A 19,920-nucleotide genomic window follows, 5' to 3' on the forward strand; every position below is an offset into this window, starting at 1 on the left:
AGGAATAACCCCTGGGAAAAGGGGCACTCACAGAGCCAGAAAACCTGGAATAAACGCCAGGAGAAACCAGGAATAAACCCCTGGAAAAACCAGGAATGAAAACCTGGCAAAGGGGCACTCACAGAGCCAGAAAACCTGGAATAAACGCCAGGAGAAACCAGGAATAAACCCCTGGAAAAACCAGGAATGAAAACCTGGGAAAGGGGCACTCACAGAGCCAGAAAACCTGGAATAAACGCCAGGAGAAACCAGGAATAAACCCCTGGAAAAACCAGGAATGAAAACCTGGCAAAGGGGCACTCACAGAGCCAGAAAACCTGGAATAAACGCCAGGAAAACCTGGAATAAACCCCAGGAAAAACCAGGACTAAACCCCTGGAAAAAGGGCACACACAGAGCCATAAAACATGGAATAACCTCAGGAAAAACCAGGGGAAAAAAAGCCCAGAAAAACCTGGAATAAACCCCAGGAGAAACCAGGAATAAACTCCAGAAAAACCCGGAATAAACCCCAGGAAAACCCCAGAATAAACTCCAGGAAAAACACGGAATAAATCCCAGGAAAACCTGGAACACACCCCAGGAACAAAAGAGGAATAAACCCCTGTCAAAGGGGCACACACAGAGCCGTAAAGCCTGGAACAAACCCCAGGAAAAAGCAGGAATAAACCCAGGAAAAAGCAGGAATAAACTGCAGGGAAAAGCAGGAATAAAGCCCTGGCAAGAAGGGCCCTCACAGAGCCAGCGGTCGGACACGACGCGGATGAAGTACTGCGGCGGCAGGGGCTCGAAGACGGGCACGAAGAAGGTCACCAGGTGCTCGTCCTGGGCGTATTTGGCCTTGAGCAGGAAATACTCGTGGTGCAGGATCACCTCGCTGTCCACGTCCTCCACCAGGATCCAGAAAGCCTCGGAGGAGCCGTGGACCTGGACCAGAAAAATAAAAAAAAACACGGGGAAAAAGCTCAGCTCCCGCTCCCCGCCCGCGCAGTTCCAGGGATCCACCAGCAAGCCGGCCCTCACACGGCTCCTCTTCCTCCCAGGGGGGCCGGTGGCACAGCGGAATCCCAGAATTTCAGGTTTTCCCCAAATCGGGGCGTTCCCTCTCATCGTTTTCAGCACCCAGCCCCAAAATTCCCCATTTTCCCCCCACATCAGGGGGTTTTCCATCATGATTTCCATACTCAGCCCCCAGAATTCCTTATTTTCCATCACGATTTCCATACCCAGGCCCCAGAATTCCTTATTTTCCATCATGATTTCCATACCCAGGCCCCAGAATTCCTTATTCTCCATCACGATTTCCATACCCAGGCCCCAGAATTCCTTATTTTCCATTACGATTTCGAAACCCCAACCCCAGAATTCCACGTTTTCCCTCAAGATTTCCATTCCCCAACCCCATAAATCCCCATTTCCCCGTCACGATTTCCACATCCAACCCCCGGAATTCCCCATTTTCCCCTCAGGATCCCAGAGCCCTTCCCTTCCCACCTTCTCGTCCCACTGGAAGTCGGGCGCGACGGTGAGCTCCACCTTGAGCGTGGAGCGCGTGATGGGCTGCAGGTGCACGGAGAGCTCCAGCTTGGGGAACAGGTGCACGTACTTGTGGATGGTTTTCCCCATCTTGGGCATGCGGATCAGCTCCCCTGGGAGCCAGGGGGAAAGGCGGCCGGGGTCAGGGCGGAGCGCAGGCACGGCGGGAGGGGGACGGGACGGGGCAGCCCGAGGGGAAACCCTGGGGAAACGCCGCCATGTCGGGGGGAATATCCTGGAAGAATCGCCCCGTTCCTGACTGAAATTCCCCAATTTCCCAGTAAAATTCATGGAGAAATTCCCCGCCTTCAAAAACAACGAATTCTTTCCTAAAATGCCATCTAAACCAGGATTTGGGGGACTTTAGCCCGGATCTGGGGATTTCAGCCCGGATTTGGGGGATTTTAACCCGGATTTGGGGGATTTTAACCCAGATTTGGGGGATTTTACCCCGGATTTGGGGGATTTTAACCCGGATTTGGGCATTTCTGTCTGGATTCGGGGGATTTTACCCCGGATTCGGGGGATTTAAACCCAGATTTGGGGGATTTTAACCCAGATTTGGGGGATTTTACCCCGGATTTGGGGGATTTTAACCCGGATTCGGGGGATTTTAACCCGGATTGGGGGGATTTAAACCCAGATTTGGGGGATTTTAACTCGGATTTGGGGGATTTTAACCCGGATTTGGGGGATTTAAACCCAGATTTGGGGGATTTTAACTCGGATTTGGGGGATTTTAACCCGGATTCGGGGGATTTAAACCCAGATTTGGGGGATTTTAACCCGGATTGGGGGGATTTAAACCCAGATTTGGGGGATTTTAACCCAGATTTGGGGGATTTTAACCCGGATTTGGGGGATTTTAACCCGGATTTGGGGGATTTTAACCCAGATTTGGGGGATTTTAACCCGGATTGGGGGATTTAAACCCAGATTTGGGGGATTTTAACTCGGATTTGGGGGATTTTAACCCGGATTTGGGGGATTTAAACCCAGATTTGGGGGATTTTAACTCGGATTTGGGGGATTTTAACCCGGATTCGGGGGATTTAAACCCAGATTTGGGGGATTTTAACTCGGATTTGGGGGATTTTAACCCGGATTCGGGGGATTTTAACCCGGATTCGGGGGATTTTAACCCGGATTCGGGGGATTTTCCGGTGCCACGATCCCGAACCCCTCCCCATCCCGGATCCGGGGGATTTTAACCCAGATTCGGGGGATTTTAACCCGGATTCGGGGGATTTTAACCCAGATTCGGGGGATTTTCCGGTGCCACGATCCCGAACCCCTCCCCATCCCGGATCCGGGGGGGTTTCCCCCCGTTTCAGCACCGATCTCGTTGTGGTTGAGGTCGTAGAGGCGCTCGAAGGGGAAATTCTTCTTCTCGATCTTCTTGACCACCTCCTCGGGCAGCTTCTTGAACTGGCGCAGGGGACACATGGACTGCCACCTGCGGGGACGATCCGGGCCTCAGGGCACGCCGGCACCGCCGGGAATTGCCGGAGGCCCGCGGGATGGGCACTCACATGCGCTTGTCGATCATCTTGCAGAGGTTGAGCGTCTTGTCGGTGAGCTGGGCCCAGCCGCGGTTCAGGACGATCTCGAAGATGGCTCTCATCAGCCGCCCGGCCGACTGCGGCACAGCCACAGCGTCGGGGGTCGCACCCCGTCCCTTCCCAAAGCCCCGACCCAGCCCTGTGCCCGCCGGCTGGGCTGGGCTGGGCTGGGCTGGGCTGGGCTGGGCTGGGGGTGGCCCAAAATCCCACCCGGGGTCACCCCAAACGGTGTCACCTCAACCGGGGTCACCCCAAACAGCGTCACCCCAAACAGCGTCACCCCAAACAGCGTCACCCCAAACAGTGTCACCCCAAACAGCGTCACCCCAAACAGTGTCACCCCAAACAGTGTCACCCCAAACAGTGTCACCCCAAACAGTGTCACCCCAAACAGCGTCACCCCAAACTGTCACCCCAAACAGCGTCACCCCAAACAGCGTCACCCCAAACAGTGTCACCCCAAACAGCGTCACCCCAAACAGCGTCACCCCAAACAGTGTCACCCCAAACAGCGTCACCCCAAACAGCGTCACCCCAAAGTGTCACCCCAAAGTGTCACCCCAAACAGCGTCACCCCAAACAGCGTCACCCCAAACAGCGTCACCCCAAACAGCGTCACCCCAAACAGCGTCACCCCAAACAGCGTCACCCCAAACAGCGTCACCCCAAACAGCGTCACCCCAAACAGTGTCACCCCAAACAGCGTCACCCCAAACAGCGTCACCCCAAACAGTGTCACCCCAAACAGCGTCACCCCAAACAGGGTCATCCCAAACAGCGTCACCCCAAACAGTGTCACCCCAAACAGCGTCACCCCAAACAGCGTCACCCCAAACAGCGTCACCCCAAACAGTGTCACCCCAAACAGCGTCACCCCAAACAGTGTCACCCCACCCGGTGTCACCCCCCAGCGTCGGCCTCGGGCACTTCCAGGGAGCCCAGCCCCTCACGGGGAGGAATTCCTTCCCAAAATCCCAGCCCCATCTCCTCACGGAATCCTGGAGTAGCCTGGGGTGGGAATGACCCAAACTCCCAACCGATGGCACCCCACGGTGACCACCGGAGCCCGGACTGGCTGGAGACGTTGCCAGGGGTGGGGCAGCCACAGCTCCCCTGGGAATTCCATCCCAGCCAGGAATTCCTTCCCAAAACCCCATCCAAACCAGCGCACGGAATCCCGCATGGATTTGGGGTGGGAGGGACCTGAAATCCCATCCCATTCCCACCACCTACACCTCCCACTGTCCCAGGCTGCTCCAGCCTGGCCCGGGGCACTTCCCGGGGTCCTGGGACAAGCCCAGCTCCCCTGGGAATTCCATCCCAGCCCCTCCCCGCCCTCAAGGCCAGGAATTCCTCCCCCAAATCCCGCCCCGATCTCCACTTTCCCCCTGTGAAGCCATTCCCTCCTATCCTGTCATTCCAAACCTTCTCCCACTCTCCCTTCCCCAGCCCGGAACGGTAATTCAGGATTTCCCACCCCAAACAGATTCCCAGGGGGAATTCTGGCCCAAAGCCTCAATTTCTGGGGCGGGAACAGCACCAATCCCACTGGGAATTCCGAGGGAATCCCCGGCTCACCTGGGTGACGTAGACCATGTCGGCCATGAGGGCAAATCCCTCCAGCTTCAGCTGCGAGATGAAGGCCTGGAGCAGGACGTTGATCTGGGAACGGCGACAGAAAGGCGCTCAGGGAACGGCCCGGGACAGCGGCTTTGCCTGGTGCTGGATTCCCACGGAAACCTCCGTGCCCCGGTTCCTCACTTCCCACGGAAACCTCCGTGCCCCGGTTCCTCACTTCCCAAGGAAACCTCCGTGCCCGGGTTCCTCACTTCCCACGGAAACCTCCGTGCCCGGGTTCCTCACTTCCCAAGGAAACCTCCGTGCCCGGGTTCCTCACTTCCCAAGGAAACCTCCGTGCCCGGGTTCCTCACTTCCCAAGGAAACCTCCGTGCCCCGGTTCCTCACTTCCCAAGGAAACCTCCGTGCCCCGGTTCCTCACTTCCCAAGGAAACCTCCGTGCCCCGGGTTCCTCACTTCCCAAGGAAACCTCCGTGCCCTGGTTCCTCATTTCCCAGGAAAGCGTTTTTTCTCATTCCAAATTTCCCAGGAAAGCTGCTTTTCCTATTTCCAAATTTCCCAGGAAAGCTGCTTTTCCTATTTCCAAGTTTCCCAGGAAAGCTGCTTTTCCTATTTCCAAATTTCCCAGGAAAGCTGCTTTTCCTATTTCCAAGTTTCCCAGGAAAGCTGCTTTGCCTGGCTCCTAATTCCCAAGTTAGTTTCCTTTTCCTGGTTCGAAATTTTCCCGGAAATCTGCTTTTCCTGGCACCCAGCTCCCCTCTCCCACCTCCCTTTCCAGCCTCCCACCAATCCCACGGATCACTCAGGCCTCTCCGAGCTTCCCAGCCCCATCCAGGACATCCCAGAGAGGGGAGAGAGCAGAATTCCCGCCGGGAATTCCCAGCGGGGCTCACCTTGGCACTGGGCTCCTCGATGCTCTCCTTCACTGGGATCGGGACTCGCTCCAGAAGCTTCTGCAGCTCCAGCTTCTCCTCCTGGGGGAAAACAGGGATGGAGAGCGGGATGATCCCTCTGATCCCAAACCACAAATTCCGGGTTTTTCTTTGTTTTTCCCAACTTCTTCCCAAAAATGCGTCCGAACGTTTTCTCCCCCTGCACTGGGTGATGCTCACAGAGCTGGGAAAGGCTCTGGGGTCTCTCCAAGCAGAAATTCCCGCCAGGAGAGCTGAATCCATGACTGGGCCGGAGGGAATTCCAGCTCCTGAGGGAACTAAACCCACTGCTCCGGATATCCGCGAGGAAAGGCAGCTGGGGATGCACATCCGGAAATGTTATGGATCCGCAGCCTGAAATTCTGCGGATGCACACTGTGGATTACAGATGTGCATCCTGAAATTCCGGATGCAGATCCTGAAATTCTGGATCCGCCTCCCGAAATTCTGGATCCGCATCCTGAAATTCTGGATCCGCATCCTGAAATTCTGGATCCGCATCCTGAAATTCTGCGGATGCACAGCCTGAAATTCCGGATCCGCATCCAGAATAACAAACGCACAAGCCGAAATGATGGATCCCCATCCTGATATTCTGGAATTACCGAAGCACGTCCTGAGATTTTACTGGGAGTTGGGTGTTGGGTGTTGGTGTTGGGTGTTGGTGTTGGGTGGGTGTTGGCTCCTGGCTGTTACCGGGTGTTGGTTGGCGCGTGTTGGTGTTGACTGTTGGCTGCTGCGGTCAAGCACTGGGCGTTGTTGAGTGCTGAGTACGGGGTGTTTGGCTGGGTGTTGTTGAGCGTTGGGTGTTGGGTTTTGGTTGGTGCGGGGTGTTGAACATGGAGCGCTGTTGAGCGCTGAGTGTTGGCTGCTGGCAGTTGTTGGAGTTGGGTGTTTGATTGTTGAGCGTTCGGTGCTGGGGTTTTGTTGGTGTTGGGTGGTGCTTGGGGGGTGTTGCTGAGTGTTGAGTGTTGGTTTTTGGTTGGTGTTGGATGTTGTTGAGTGTGGGGTGTTGGTCTTTGGTTGGTGTTGGGTGTTGGGTGGTGGCTGTTGGGTGTTGGCTGTTGGGTGTTTTTGGATGGTGTTGGGTGTCGTTGGACGGTGTTGTGTGTTGGGTGGTGGCTGTTGGGTGGTGGCTGTTGGGTGTTTTTGGATGGTGTTGTGTGTTGGGTGTTGGCTGTTGGGTGTTGTTGGATGGTGTTGGGTGTCGTTGGACGGTGCTGTGTGTTGGGTGGTGGCTGTTGGGTGGTGGCTGTTGGGTGTTTTTGGATGGTGTTGGGTGTCGTTGGACGGTGTTGTGTGTTGGGTGGTGGCTGTTGGGTGGTGGCTGTTGGGTGTTTTTGGATGGTGTTGTGTGTTGGGTGTTGGCTGTTGGGTGTTGTTGGATGGTGTTGGGTGTCGTTGGACGGTGTTGTGTGTTGGGTGTTGGCTGTTGGGTGTTTTTGGATGGTGTTGGGTGTCGTTGGACGGTGTTGTGTGTTGGGTGGTGGCTGTTGGCTATTGGGTGGTGGCTGTTGTGTGTTGTTGGATGGTGTTGGGTGTTGGTTGGTGGCTGTTGGGTGTTTTTGGATGGTGTTGGGTGTCGTTGGACGGTGTTGTGTGTTGGGTGGTGGCTGTTGGGTGTTGGTTGGTGGCTGTTGTGTGTTGTTGGATGGTGTTGGGTGTTGTTGGATGGTGTTGTGTGTTGGGTGTTGGCTGTTGGGTGTTGTTGGATGGTGTTGGGTGTTGGATGGTGGCTGTTGGCTGTTGGGTGGTGGCTGTTGGGTGTTTTTGGATGGTGTTGGGTGTCGTTGGACGGTGTTGTGTGTTGGGTGGTGGCTGTTGGCTATTGGGTGGTGGCTGTTGGGTGTTGTTGGATGGTGTTGGGTGTTGGTTGGTGGCTGTTGGGTGTTTTTGGATGGTGTTGGGTGTCGTTGGACGGTGTTGTGTGTGGGGTGGTGGCTGTTGGCTATTGGGTGGTGGCTGTTGGGTGTTGTTGGATGGTGTTGGGTGTTGGTTGGTGGCTGTTGGGTGTTTTTGGATGGTGTTGGGTGTCGTTGGACGGTGTTGTGTGTTGGGTGGTGGCTGTTGGCTATTGGTTGGTGGCTGTTGTGTGTTGTTGGATGGTGTTGGGTGTCGTTGGACGGTGTTGTGTGTTGGGTGTTGGCTGTTGTGTGTTGTTGGATGGTGTTGGGTGTTGGTTGGTGGCTGTTGGGTGTTTTTGGATGGTGTTGGGTGTCGTTGGACGGTGTTGGCTGTAGGCTGTCGGGTGTTGGCGGGTGACGGAGGCCGCCCGCGCCCGTACCTCGCGCACGGTGATGTTGCGGAACTCCGAGGACAGGGAGAAGACGCGGAAGAGCTCGATCTCGCTCAGGGTGGGTTTCAGCAGCTGGTTGTACGTCTGCACCGTCTCGTTGGTGATGTAGTAATGGCTGGCGATGCGGCCCAGCTCCGTCACCTGCCGCGACAACAGCGGGAACAGTCAGGATAAACCGCGGGGATGGCCGGGAGTACAGTGGGAATGCCAGGAGAAACCACAGGATAACAGCAGGGAGAAACCACGGGAATGGCCGGGAGAAAAATGGCCAGGAGAACGATGGGAACGGCCGGGATAAACCACAGGAACGGCCAGGATAACCCATGGGAATGACAGGGACAACAGCCGGGACCGTCGGGAGAACAGCTGGAATGGCCAGGAGAAACCATGGGAACGGATGGGAGAATCCACGAGGATTGTGGGGAGAAACAACAGGAATGGCCGGGAGAATCCACAGGAATTGTGGGAAGAATCCACAGGAATTGCGAGGAGAAACAACAGGAACAGCTGGGAGAATCCACAGGAATTGTGGGGACAAACCATGGGAATGGTTGGGACAATCCACAGGAATTGTGGGGACAAACCATGGGAATGTCTGGGAGAATCCACAGGAATCGTGGGGAGAATCCACGGGAATTGTGGGGACAAACCATGGGAATGGTTGGGACAAACCACGGGAATGGTTGGGACAAACCATGGGAATGGTTGGGACAATCCACAGGAATTGTGGGGAGAAACCATGGGAATGTCTGGGAGAATCCACAGGAATTGTGGGGAGAATCCACGGGAATTGTGGGGACAAACCATGGGAATGGTTGGGACAAACCATGGGAATGGTTGGGACAAACCATGGGAATGGTTGGGACAATCCACAGGAATTGTGGGGAGAAGCAACAGGGATTATGGGCAGAAACCATGGGAATGTGTGGGAGAATCCACAGGAACTGTGGGGAGAACCCACGGGAAGAACAGCCAGCATCACCCACCCTCCCCCCGGAACCTCCCCACCTCCCCCCTAAAAACCTCCATATCCCCCTCCCCGTCCCGCCCCCAAACTGCCGCTCACCCCGCCCGGCGCACCTGGAAGTTGCCGGTTTTCTTGTCGTACTTGACCAGGTTGTTCTTGTCCAGCATGAGGGCGGCGGTGTGCACCAGGTCCAGGCGGCGCTGCTCCAGCAGCGGGTCGGCCTTCAGGTCGTCGTGGGAGACGCCGTAGAGCGCGGGCGAGCGCAGCATGCGGATGTACAGGTACGTGTAGCCCAGCCAGTTCACCGCGTCCTGCCCGCGCACAAAGGCCGTCAGCCCGCGGCGCCCGCCTGCTCAGCTCCCTGGAAACCGCCGCCACGCTTCCCAGGAAGGCGGCTTTTCCGCGTGCCGAATTGCCCAGGAAGGCGGCTTTTCCACGTGCCGAATTGGCCAGGAAAGCTGCTTTTCCGTGTGCCGAATTGGCCAGGAAAGCTGCTTTTCCGCGTGCCGAATTGGCCAGGAAAGCTGCTTTTCCGCGTGCCGAATTGGCCAGGAAAGCTGCTTTTCCGCGTGCCGAATTGCCCAGGAAAGCTGCTTTTCCGCGTGCCGAATTGGCCAGGAAAGCTGCTTTTCCGTGTGCCGAATTGGCCAGGAAAGCTGCTTTTCCACGTGCCGAATTGGCCAGGAAAGCTGCTTTTCCACGTGCCGAATTGGCCAGGAAAGCTGCTTTTCCACGTGCCGAATTGGCCAGGAAAGCTGCTTTTCCGCGTGCCGAATTGGCCAGGAAAGCTGCTTTTCCGCGTGCCGAATTGGCCAGGAAAGCTGCTTTTCCACGTGCCGAATTGGCCAGGAAAGCTGCTTTTCCGCGTGCCGAATTGGCCAGGAAAGCTGCTTTTCCTGGTTCCAAATTTCCCAGGAAAGCTGCTTCTCCTGGTGCCAAATTTCCCAGGAAAGCTGCTTCTCCTGACCTGCGGTTTTCCAGGAAAGCCGCTTGCCCTGGTGCCCAATTTCCCTGCAAAGCTGCTTCTCCTCCCTCTAAATTTCCCTGCAAAGCTCTTTTCCCTCATTCCAAATTCCCAGGAAAGCTGTTTCTCCCGGCCCCAAATCCCCCAGGAAACGTGCTCCTCCAGCCGCCCACCTCCCGGAACACCATCCGGCATTTCCCCCCCACCGCTCTGCCGAGAACACCGCGACCACGCCCAACCCCCCCCCCCGCTGGGGGGGCAGAGGTCCGACCCCTCTGGAAAAGCGGGAATTGCGGCCCACCTTGGCATTCTGGACGTTCCCCAGCACGGCCTCGGCGTTGAGCATGTCGGGCAGCTTGGCCACCATCTGGCTCTCGATGGGCAGCTGCTGGTTCAGCAGGGACAGGTAATACTGCAGCTCCCCGTGCGAAGTGATCAGGATCCCCTCGCCCTTGGTGTCGTACTGCGGCCGGCCGGCACGGCCCAGCATCTGCGGCCAGCGGGAGAAACCGCTCAGGACGGCGGGAATTATCTGGGATGGGTCCGGGCATGGGATTGTGAAGGAGTTATCGCGGGAGGTGGGGGGCTGGGGAAGGAATTGGCAAAGGTGGATGCGGGCGTGGAATTATCTCAGGGATTGTCTCAGGGGGGTCCGGGCGTGGAATTCCTCAGGGATTGTCTCAGGGGGGGTCTGGGAAGGAATTCCTGAGGAATTATCTCAGGAGAGTCTGAGCATGGAATTATTTCAGGAGGATCTGGGCATGGAATTCTTGGGGGATTATCTGGGATGGCTCTGGCCAAGGAGCTCTTGAGGAATTATCTCGAGGGGGCCTGGGCCTGGAATTCCTGAGGAATTATCTGGAAGGATCCGGGCCCGGAATTCCGGAGGCATTTTCCAGCCCGCCCGGCAATCCCACGGCAGCGGGAAGAACGAGGAGCAGAGAGCAAACCCCGGGGCAGGATTCCGGGCGGGATGTGGGGCCCGGGACGTCCCGGAGCCCACCTGGAGGATGTCCAGCGCCCCCAGCTCGGTCCAGCGCCCCTTCTCGGGGCTGTACACCTGCGTGCCCTTGATGATCACCGTGTGCGCCGGCAGGTTCACGCCCCACGCCAGCGTGGCCGTGGACACCAGCACCTGCAGGGAAACGGGGTCAGATCCGCCAGGAGCCCCCAGATCCTGCCAGGAACTGGTCAGATCCACCAGGAGCCCCCAGATCCTGCCAGGAACTGGTCAGATCCACCAGGAACCAGATCCACCAGGAGCCCCCAAATCCTGCCAGGAACTGGTCAGATCCACCAGGAGCCCCCAGATCCACCCAGGAACTGGTCAGATCCGCCAGGAGACCCCAGATCCTGCCAGGAACTGGTCAGATCCACCAGGAACCAGATCCACCAGGAGCCCCCAGATCCTGCCAGGAACTGGTCAGATCCACCAGGAGCCCCCAGATCCTGCCAGGAACTGGTCAGATCCACCAGGAACCAGATCCACCAGGAGCCCCCAAATCCTGCCAGGAACTGGTCAGATCCACCAGGAGCCCCCAAATCCTGCCAGGAACTGGTCAGATCCACCAGGAGCCCCCAAATCCTGCCAGGAACTGGTCAGATCCACCAGGAGCCCCCAAATCCAGCCAGGGACTGGGATCAGATCCACCAGGAGCCCCCAGATCCTGCCAGGAACTGGTCAGATCCACCAGGAGCCCCCAGATCCTGCCAGGAACCGGGATCAGATCCACCAGGAACCTCCAAACCCACCGAGGAACCTCCAAAGCCACCGAGGAACCTCCAAAGCCACCCCAAACCCGCTCCCCAGGGAAAGCAGCGGCCGGGAATGCTGTGGGGAAGGGGCACAGAGGGAACGGCCCCGCGGCTGAGCGTCGGGAAGGCGGGAGAACGACAGGAGAGGTCTCCCGGGAAAATCCTCTGCCGCCCGTCTGCCGGGAAATTCCCCAGGAACGCCGCTTTGCCTGGTGCCTAACTCCCCAGGAAAGCAGCTTCTTCAGGAAAGCGGCTGCTAATTCTCCTGGAGAAGTATTTAACCTGGCCCCCAGTTTCCCAGGAAATCAGCTTTTGGTGTTTTCCAATTTCCCTGGAAAGCTGCTTTTCCTGGTGCCCGGTTTCCCAAGAAAACTGCTTTTCCTCATTCAAATTCCCCAGGAAAGCTGCGTTTCCTCATCCCGAATTTCCCAGGCAATCTGCTTTTCCTGATTCCAAATTTCCCAGAAAAGCTGCTTTTGGTGTTTCCCAAATTTCCCAGGAAATCCACTTTTCCTGATTCCAAATTTCCCAGGAAATCCGCTTTTCCTCATCCCAAATTTCCCAGGCAATCTGCTTCTCCTGGTGCCCAGTTCCCTTCCCCTCAGCCCTCAACCACCCCGGAAAATTCCCTTTTCCCTCCCACTTCCTCCCCACCCCGCGGGAAAATCCCGAATTTCTTCCACATCCCAGCTGGATCCTAATTTCCTCCCGGACTTGGGAGAAAACCACGGAGTCATTATTTTTTTTTTTTCCAATCATTTTTTGAGGTTTTATCCCGGAATTCCCCGCGGGTTTTATCCTGGCATTCCCAGTGGGATCGTGCTCCCACCTGGATGTGTTTGTCCGCGAAGAGATCCTCCACCAGCGTCCTGTCCACGCGCGTCATGCCGGCGTGGTGGATGGCGAAGCCGTAGGGGAGCAGATCCTTCAGCTCCAGGTTCTGAGCGGGAAAAGATCCCAAATGATCCCAGGGCAAAGCTGGGATGCTCCCAGGGAAAGCTCTGGGGGCAGCGCGGGGCCGGGGAAGTCACGGGAGTGACCTCGAGCGGCAGAGCCGGCAAAAAACCCCCTGGAAACGGGGCGCCAACGCTTCCCTGCAGGAGTTATCCCAGATTTCCCACGTAGCCCCCTCTGCCAGGGATGAAGGGCTGCGCAAACCCCCTGAAGGAATTTTCCCGGTTTTCCAAAATAACTCCACCTTTTCCCTGGATGCAGGGCTGGGAATCGCTTTCCCTGAAGGGATTTCCCCAAAATATCCCAATTTTTCCCAGGTTTTCCCAAGTAACTCCACCTTTTCCCTGGATAAAGGGCTGCACAAACTCCCCGAAGGAATTTTCCCAGATAAAAAAAATCTTCCCAAATTTTTCCAAACGTTCTCAAGCAACTCGACCTCTTCCATGCATAAACGGCTTGGCCCAGGAACTAATTTTCCCAAACATTCCAAACCTTCCCCAATAACTCCACCTCTGCCCTGGACCAAAGGCTGGAAATGTCTTTCCCTGAAGGAATTCTCACAGATTTTCCCGATTTTCCCCATCCCCCCTCCCCCGGGGCCGAAGGGCGGGGATCCCCTCTCCCCGGAGGACGTTTCCCGGCGCTGACCTTGCACTGCTCGGCCTCGGTGCGCAGCACCTCGGTGGAGGCCGAGCCCTCCCGCAGGAACAGCCCCAGCGTGTCCTTCTCCAGGCACATGTCCCGGATGGCGCGCGCCGTCTTGCCCGTCTCCTTCCGCGAGTGCACGAACACCAGCACCTGGCCGCGGACGGGGAACACCGCGAATCGGGATTCGAACCCGCGGATCCGGGACTCGTCCCTGGGAACGGGCTGGGAATCCGGGATTCATCCCTGGGAATCCGGGATTCATCCCTGGGAAAGGCTGGGAGAGCTCCTGGGGACAGCTGGGATCAGCCTCGGGGGACAAACCCCCCAGTTCCTTCACCCTAATGGGGCAGTTCTGAATTAATCAGGGCTGGAAAAGGGGGAAAACTCTTTTTTTTTGTCCTGTCAGATTCCATGGAAAACAAGGAATCAACCTGATCCCGGTGTTCAGGGTGGGAAAAGAGCTGGGATTAATCCCACTGTGGATAAACATAAAAATTCCTTCATCCCAAAAGCACAACTCCATGGGAAACAAGGGAAAGATCCAGGATTAATCCAGGTGGAACCAATCCATTAATTCCCTCATCCCAGAAGGACAATTCCTAATTAATCAGGGCTGGAAAAGTGGGAAAACTCATTTTTTGTCCTCTCAGATTCCATGGAAAACCCAAATCCTCCCAGCCCAGCCTGTTCCCAGTGTTCAGGATGAGAAAAGATCCGGAATTCACGGATGCACCAAAACTCCCTCATCCAAAAGGGACAATTCCAAATTAACCAGAGCTGGCAAAGAGGGAAAACTCATTTTCCACCCATGGACAACCCAACCTGCTCCCGGGGCTCAGGGTGGGAAAAAGTCTGGAATCAATCCATGAATTCCTTCATCCCCAAAAGGACAATTCCAAATAAATCACCAAAAAACGGAGGGAAGGGGAAGGGGAAGGGGAAGGGGAAGGGGAAGGGGAAGGGGAAGGGGAAGGGGAAGGGGAAGGGAAAGGGAAAGGGAAAGGGAAAGGGAAAGGGAAAGGGAAAGGGAAAGGGAAAGGGAAAGGGAAAGGGAAAGGGAAAGGGAAAGGGAAAGGAAGCCCCATTTTCCATCCAGGGAAAACCCCAAACCCACCAAACCCCTGCGCAGCATCAGGACTTCCAAAAGAGGGGAAGGGAAAACGCGATCGCCTCTCCTCAGGGGAGCAGCGACTTGGGGCGCGGGGTCAGACCTGGTTCTTGCCGGCGTGCTCCATGATCTTCTCGTAGACGATCTCGTTCATGATCTGGAACCGTTTGATGGCTTTCTTCTCCGTGATCCCCACGTAGGTCTGCTCCAGGGGCACCGGCCGGAAACTGGGGCCGGGAAATAGCCGCGGGAAAGGGAACGAAGTCGTGGAGAAACCGCCGTGAAAAAGAGCCGGGGGAAAGGGAATTAGCCCGTGGAGAAAGAGACACGAAAAGTGTCCGTGGAAAAGGGAATTTACGGAGGAATCGCCACAAATGAACGTCCACGGAAAAGGGAATTAATTCTTGGAGAAATCCGGCTGGAAATGTGGGAAAACTCACTGTTTGTCCTCTCACATTCCATGGAAAACCCAAACACTCCCAACCCAACTCAACCCAATCCAAGATCCCGAAAATGCCTTTAATGATCCATCCCAAAGATCAACAAATGCGTGGATGGGTGGATGGAAGCCCAGCTGGGAAAGAGGGAGAAGACGGAAATCCAGCTGGGAAAGAGGGAAAAGACGGAAATCCAGCTGGGAAAGAGGGAAAAGACGGAAATCCAGCTGGGAAAGAGGGAAAAGACGGAAATCCAGCTGGGAAAGAGGGAAATCCAGCTGGAGAAGTGGGAAAAAAATCACTTTTTCTCTTCTCAGATTCCACGGAAAACCCAAACCCACCCAACCCAACCCAAGACCCCAGAAAAGCTTTTAACGCCGCCGCCAAAAACTCAATCAATCGATCAATCGACGAAATCAACGGATCAAAACCAGCAAAGAACCCCCGGCAAAGACGGGAATCCCGGAGGGAATCCCCGTGGAGAACCCGCCCCGTCTCCCCGCACCTGTTGTCGAAGTAGAAGAGGCCCTTGGCGGGGTCCACGCGCAGGAAGGTGGCCACGTCCTCGTAGTTGGGCAGCGTGGCGCTGAGCCCCACCAGCCGCACGTCCTCCTGCGTCATCTCGATGTTGCGGATGGCCCTGGCCACCAGCGACTCCAGCACCGGCCCGCGGTCGTCGTGGAGCAGGTGGATCTCGTCCTGGGGACACGGGGAAGGTCGGGGGCGTTCGCCCTGGGCCCGGATTCGTGGTGGCATCACGCGAAGTTCATGGTTCAAACGTGGCTGGCACGCTTGGGGAGGTCCAGCATGAACTTGGGCAGTTCCAGGGATCGCAGCTGCTCTGGGAATTCCATCCCAGCTCCTCACCGCCCTCACCCTTCCCAAAATCCCATTGAAACCCTTCCCAAAATCCCATTGAAACCCTTCCCAAAATCCCATTGAAACCCTTCCCAAAATCCCATCAAAACCCTTCCCAAATTCCCATCCAAACCCCTCCCAGAATCCCACTGAAACCTTTCCCAGAATCCCATTGCGCTGCGGAACCCCGGAATGGTTTGGGTTGAAGTGATTCCGTGTTTAGATGGGACTTTGGGAAGCCCCTGAGTTTCTTGTCCACCTCCAGACCCCAGATCCACCTTGAGGAACCCCCTGAGGTTCTCCAGACCCCAGATCCACCTTGAGGAACCCCCTGAGGTTCTCCAGACCCCAAATCCACCTTGAGGAACCCCCTGAGGTTCTCCAGACCCCAAATCCACCCTGAGGAACATCTTGAGGAACCCCCTGAGGTTCTCCAGACCCCAGATCCACCTTGAGGAACACCTTGAGGAACTCCTCTCACGTTCTCCAGACCCCAGATCCACCTTGAGGAACCCCCTGAGGTTCTCCAGACCCCAAATCCACCTTGAGGAACACCTTGAGGAACTCCTCTCACGTTCTCCAGACCCCAGATCCACCTTGAGGAACCCCCTGAGGTTCTCCAGACCCCAGATCCACCTTGAGGAACACCTTGAGGTTCTCCAGACCCCAGATCCACCTTGAGGAACCCCCTGAGGTTCTCCAGACCCCAGATCCACCTTGAGGAACACCTTGAGGAACCCCTCTCACGTTCTCCAGGCCCCAGCTCCACAGTGAGGACCCCTGATGTTCTCCAGGCGCCACCTCCACCCCGAGGACGCCCGCGGCAGGCTCTCACCAGGATGACCAGGCGCACCAGCTGCGTGTAGGTGCGCTCGCCGCCCTTGCGGGTGATGATGTCCCACTTCTCGGGCGTGCAGACGATGATCTGCGTGGCGCTGATCTCCTCCTTGCACAGCTGGTGGTCGCCGGTCAGCTCGGCCACCGTGATGCCGTACGTGGCCAAACGCTGCGGAGAACGCACGGGGTGAGCCTTCTCCAGCCCCATAACCCACCCCTGATCCCCTCTTCTCCAGATCCCCCAGGAGTTCTCCAGCCCCATAACCCGCCCCTGATCCCCTCTTCTCCAGATCCCCCAGGAGTTCTCCAGCCCCATAACCCGCCCCTGATCCCCTCTTCTCCAGAGCCCTCAGGAGTTCTCCAGCCCCTCATCCCCAATCCCAAACTTCCCCTGGGATCCAACCCCACTCAACCCTAAAGCTCCCCTGGGATCCGAACCCGCTCATCCCAATCCTCCCCTGGGACCTGATCCCAAACCGTCCCTGGGATCTGATCCCACTCATCCCAAACCTCTCTCTGGATGAGATCCCAAACCTCCTCTGGGATCCCATCCCGCCCATCCCAATCCTCCCCTGGGATCCAATCCCGCCCATCCCAATCCTCCCCTGGGATCCGATCCCGCCCATCCCAATCCTCCCCTGGGATCCGATCCCGCTCATCCCAAACCTCTCTTTGGATGTGATCCCAATCCTCCCCTGGGATCCGATCCCGCTCATCCCAAACCTCTCTCTGGATGAGATCCCAATCCTCCCCAGGGATCCGATCCCCCTCATCCCAAAGCTCTCTCTGGATGAGATCCCAATCCTCCTCTGGGATCCGATCCCGCCCATCCCAATCCTCCCCTGGGACCCGATCCCACTCATCCCAAAGCTCCCTTTGGATGTGATCCCAACCCTCCCCTGGGATCCGATCCCGCTCATCCCAATCCTCCCCTGGGATCTGATCCCGCTCATCCCAAACCTCTCTTTGGATGTGATCCCAACCCTCCCCTGGGATCCAATCCCGCCCATCCCAATCCTCCCCTGGGACCCGATCCCGCTCATCCCAAACCTCTCTTTGGATGTGATCCCAAACTTTCCTTGGGATCCGATCCCGCTCATCCCAAACCTCTCTTTGGATGTGATCCCAACCCTCCCCTGGGATCCGATCCCGCTCATCCCAAGGCTCCCTTTGGATGTGATCCCAACCCTCCCCGGGACCCGATCCCAAGGCCCCCGGGCGCACACCTTGCCGAAGCTGCCGACCATCTCCTGCACCAGGGAGCGCATGGGCGCGATGTAGATGATCTTGAAGTCGTCCACGTTGATGGTGCCGTCCATGTTGATGTGTTTGCCGATCTCGCGCAGCATGCACATCAGCGCCACGTTCGTCTTCCCCGCGCCCTGCGCCCGCGCGGCCGTCACACCGGGCGCCCCACGGCGCCCCACGGCCACCCCGACACACCCCACAGCGCCCCACAGACACCCCAGAGCGCCCCACGGCGCCCCACAGCCACCCCAGAGCGCCCCACAGCCACCCCACAGCCACCCCACAGCGCCCCACGGCGCCCCACAGCCACCCCGACACACCCCACAGCCACCCCACAGCGCCCCACGGCGCCCCAACACACCCCACAGCCACCCCACAGCGCCCCACGGCGCCCCACAGCCACCCCAGAGCTCCCCACAGCCACCCCACAGCGCCCCACAGCCACCCCACAGCCACCCCAACACACCCCACAGCCACCCCAGAGCGCCCCACGGCCCCACAGCCATCCCAGAGCGCCCCACAGACACCCCACAGCCACCCCACAGTGCCCCACAGCCACCCCAGAGCGCCCCACAGCACCCCACAGCCACCCCAACACACCCCACAGCCACCCCACAGCGCCCCACAGACACCCCACAGCGCCCCACGGCCCCACAGCCACCCCACAGCCACCCCAACACACCCCACAGCCACCCCACAGCGCCCCACGGCCCCACAGCCACCCCAGAGCGCCCCACAGCCACCCCACAGCGCCCCACAGCCACCCCAGAGCGCCCCACAGACACCCCAGAGCGCCCCACAGCCACCCCACAGCGCCCCACAGCCACCCCACAGCGCCCCACAGCCACCCCACAGCGCCCCACAGCCACCCCAGAGCGCCCCACGGCCCCACAGCCACCCCAGAGCACCCCACAGACACCCCACAGCACCCCACGACCCCAGAGCCACCCCAACACACCCCACACACCCCACGACCCCAGAGCCACCCCAACACACCCCACACACCCCACGACCCCACAGCCACCCCAACACAGCCCACACACCCCACGACCCCAGAGCCACCCCAACACACCCCACACACCCCACGACCCCAGAGCCACCCCAACACACCCCACACACCCCACGACCCCAGAGCCACCCCAACACACCCCACACACCCCACGACCCCAGAGCCACCCCAACACAGCCCACGACCCCACAGCTCTGCAGCGGCCCCACACCCAGCCCAGCCCGTCCCGGAGCCCCGCAATGGCCCCACGGTCCAGTTCACTGCCCATCCCCCTACTCTGAGCCCGTCACCAACAAATCCACTTCGGCCCTCCACGCCCGGCCTGCCTCATCCCTGAAACGTCTTCTCCCAACCCTTTTCCCAACCCGGGAACCCTCCGGGAATTTCTTTGTCCTCTGCCGTGCCCATCCGTGCCAGGGGCGGGTTTCCGCGGGTGCCAGACCCCAAACCCAGCCCCGAATCCCGGGAATCTCACCGTGGGAGCGCACAGCAGCAGGTTCTCATCCGACTCCAGCGCCGCCCGGAAGAGTTTGCTCTGGATCCTGTTGAGGGTTTTGAACCCCTCAAACCCGGCCTGGGCATATTTGGGGAGTTTTTCCACAGAAACCAATTGCTGGGAAGAGGGAAAACGAGGGGGAAAGAAGGAATTCAGGCTTTGTTTGCACACCGCAGATGTCAGGGACAGGCTGGGAAGCAGATGGGAAAAGGTCATGGAGCAGTTTGGGGGAAGGTCACAATGATCCCACGCAGGAAAAGCGGATGCACAGAAAAAATTCCCAAATCCCTCGAGGACAATTCCTAATTAATGTGGGCTGGAAAAAAAAAATGGAAAACTCGGGGGTTTTTTAACTCTCTCAGTTTCCACGGAAAACCCAAACCCTCAAAACCCAACCTGATCCCAGTGCTCAGGGTGGGGAAAGAGCTGGGATTAATCCAGGTGTGGATGCACACAAAGATTCCCAAATCCCAAAAGCACAATTCCTAATTAATCAGGGCCGGAGAAGAGGGAAAACTCTTTTTTTTGTCCTGTCAGATTCCATGGAAAACAAGCAATCAACCTGATCCCGGTGCTCAGCGTGGGAAAAGAGCTGGGATTAATCCCACTGTGGATAAACATAAAAATTCCCTCATCCCAAAAGTACAACTCCATGGGAAACAAGGGAAAGATCCAGGATTAATCCAGGTGGAACCAATCCATTAATTCCCTCATCCCAGAAGGACAATTCCTAAT

At 57.5% G+C, this 19,920-nt stretch overlaps 1 protein-coding gene across 1 annotated transcript in view; it reads right to left on the reverse strand.

Moving 5' to 3' along the window:
* SNRNP200 (small nuclear ribonucleoprotein U5 subunit 200) overlaps positions 1–19,920 on the reverse strand; it is a 48,909-nt gene that overhangs the window by 16,023 nt on the left and 12,966 nt on the right. The window contains exons 12-28 of the mRNA XM_066206088.1: positions 19,165–19,302; positions 17,659–17,814; positions 16,431–16,601; positions 15,243–15,436; positions 14,404–14,527; positions 13,193–13,342; positions 12,420–12,530; positions 10,839–10,970; positions 10,137–10,325; positions 8,985–9,182; positions 7,893–8,045; positions 5,570–5,650; positions 4,677–4,760; positions 3,069–3,175; positions 2,874–2,992; positions 1,495–1,649; positions 738–927 (exon numbers count right to left, since the gene is read on the reverse strand). Of these exons, the coding sequence (XP_066062185.1) occupies positions 738–927; positions 1,495–1,649; positions 2,874–2,992; positions 3,069–3,175; positions 4,677–4,760; positions 5,570–5,650; positions 7,893–8,045; positions 8,985–9,182; positions 10,137–10,325; positions 10,839–10,970; positions 12,420–12,530; positions 13,193–13,342; positions 14,404–14,527; positions 15,243–15,436; positions 16,431–16,601; positions 17,659–17,814; positions 19,165–19,302 (2,452 nt within the window). The remainder of the gene's footprint in view (positions 1–737; positions 928–1,494; positions 1,650–2,873; positions 2,993–3,068; positions 3,176–4,676; positions 4,761–5,569; positions 5,651–7,892; positions 8,046–8,984; positions 9,183–10,136; positions 10,326–10,838; positions 10,971–12,419; positions 12,531–13,192; positions 13,343–14,403; positions 14,528–15,242; positions 15,437–16,430; positions 16,602–17,658; positions 17,815–19,164; positions 19,303–19,920) is intronic.

The sequence above is a fragment of the Chamaea fasciata genome, unplaced genomic scaffold, assembly GCF_029207755.1.
Source record: "Chamaea fasciata isolate MVZ Bird 193981 ecotype frontalis unplaced genomic scaffold, bChaFas1.0.hap1 SCAF_30, whole genome shotgun sequence".
Classification (NCBI taxonomy): Eukaryota; Metazoa; Chordata; class Aves; order Passeriformes; family Sylviidae; genus Chamaea; species Chamaea fasciata.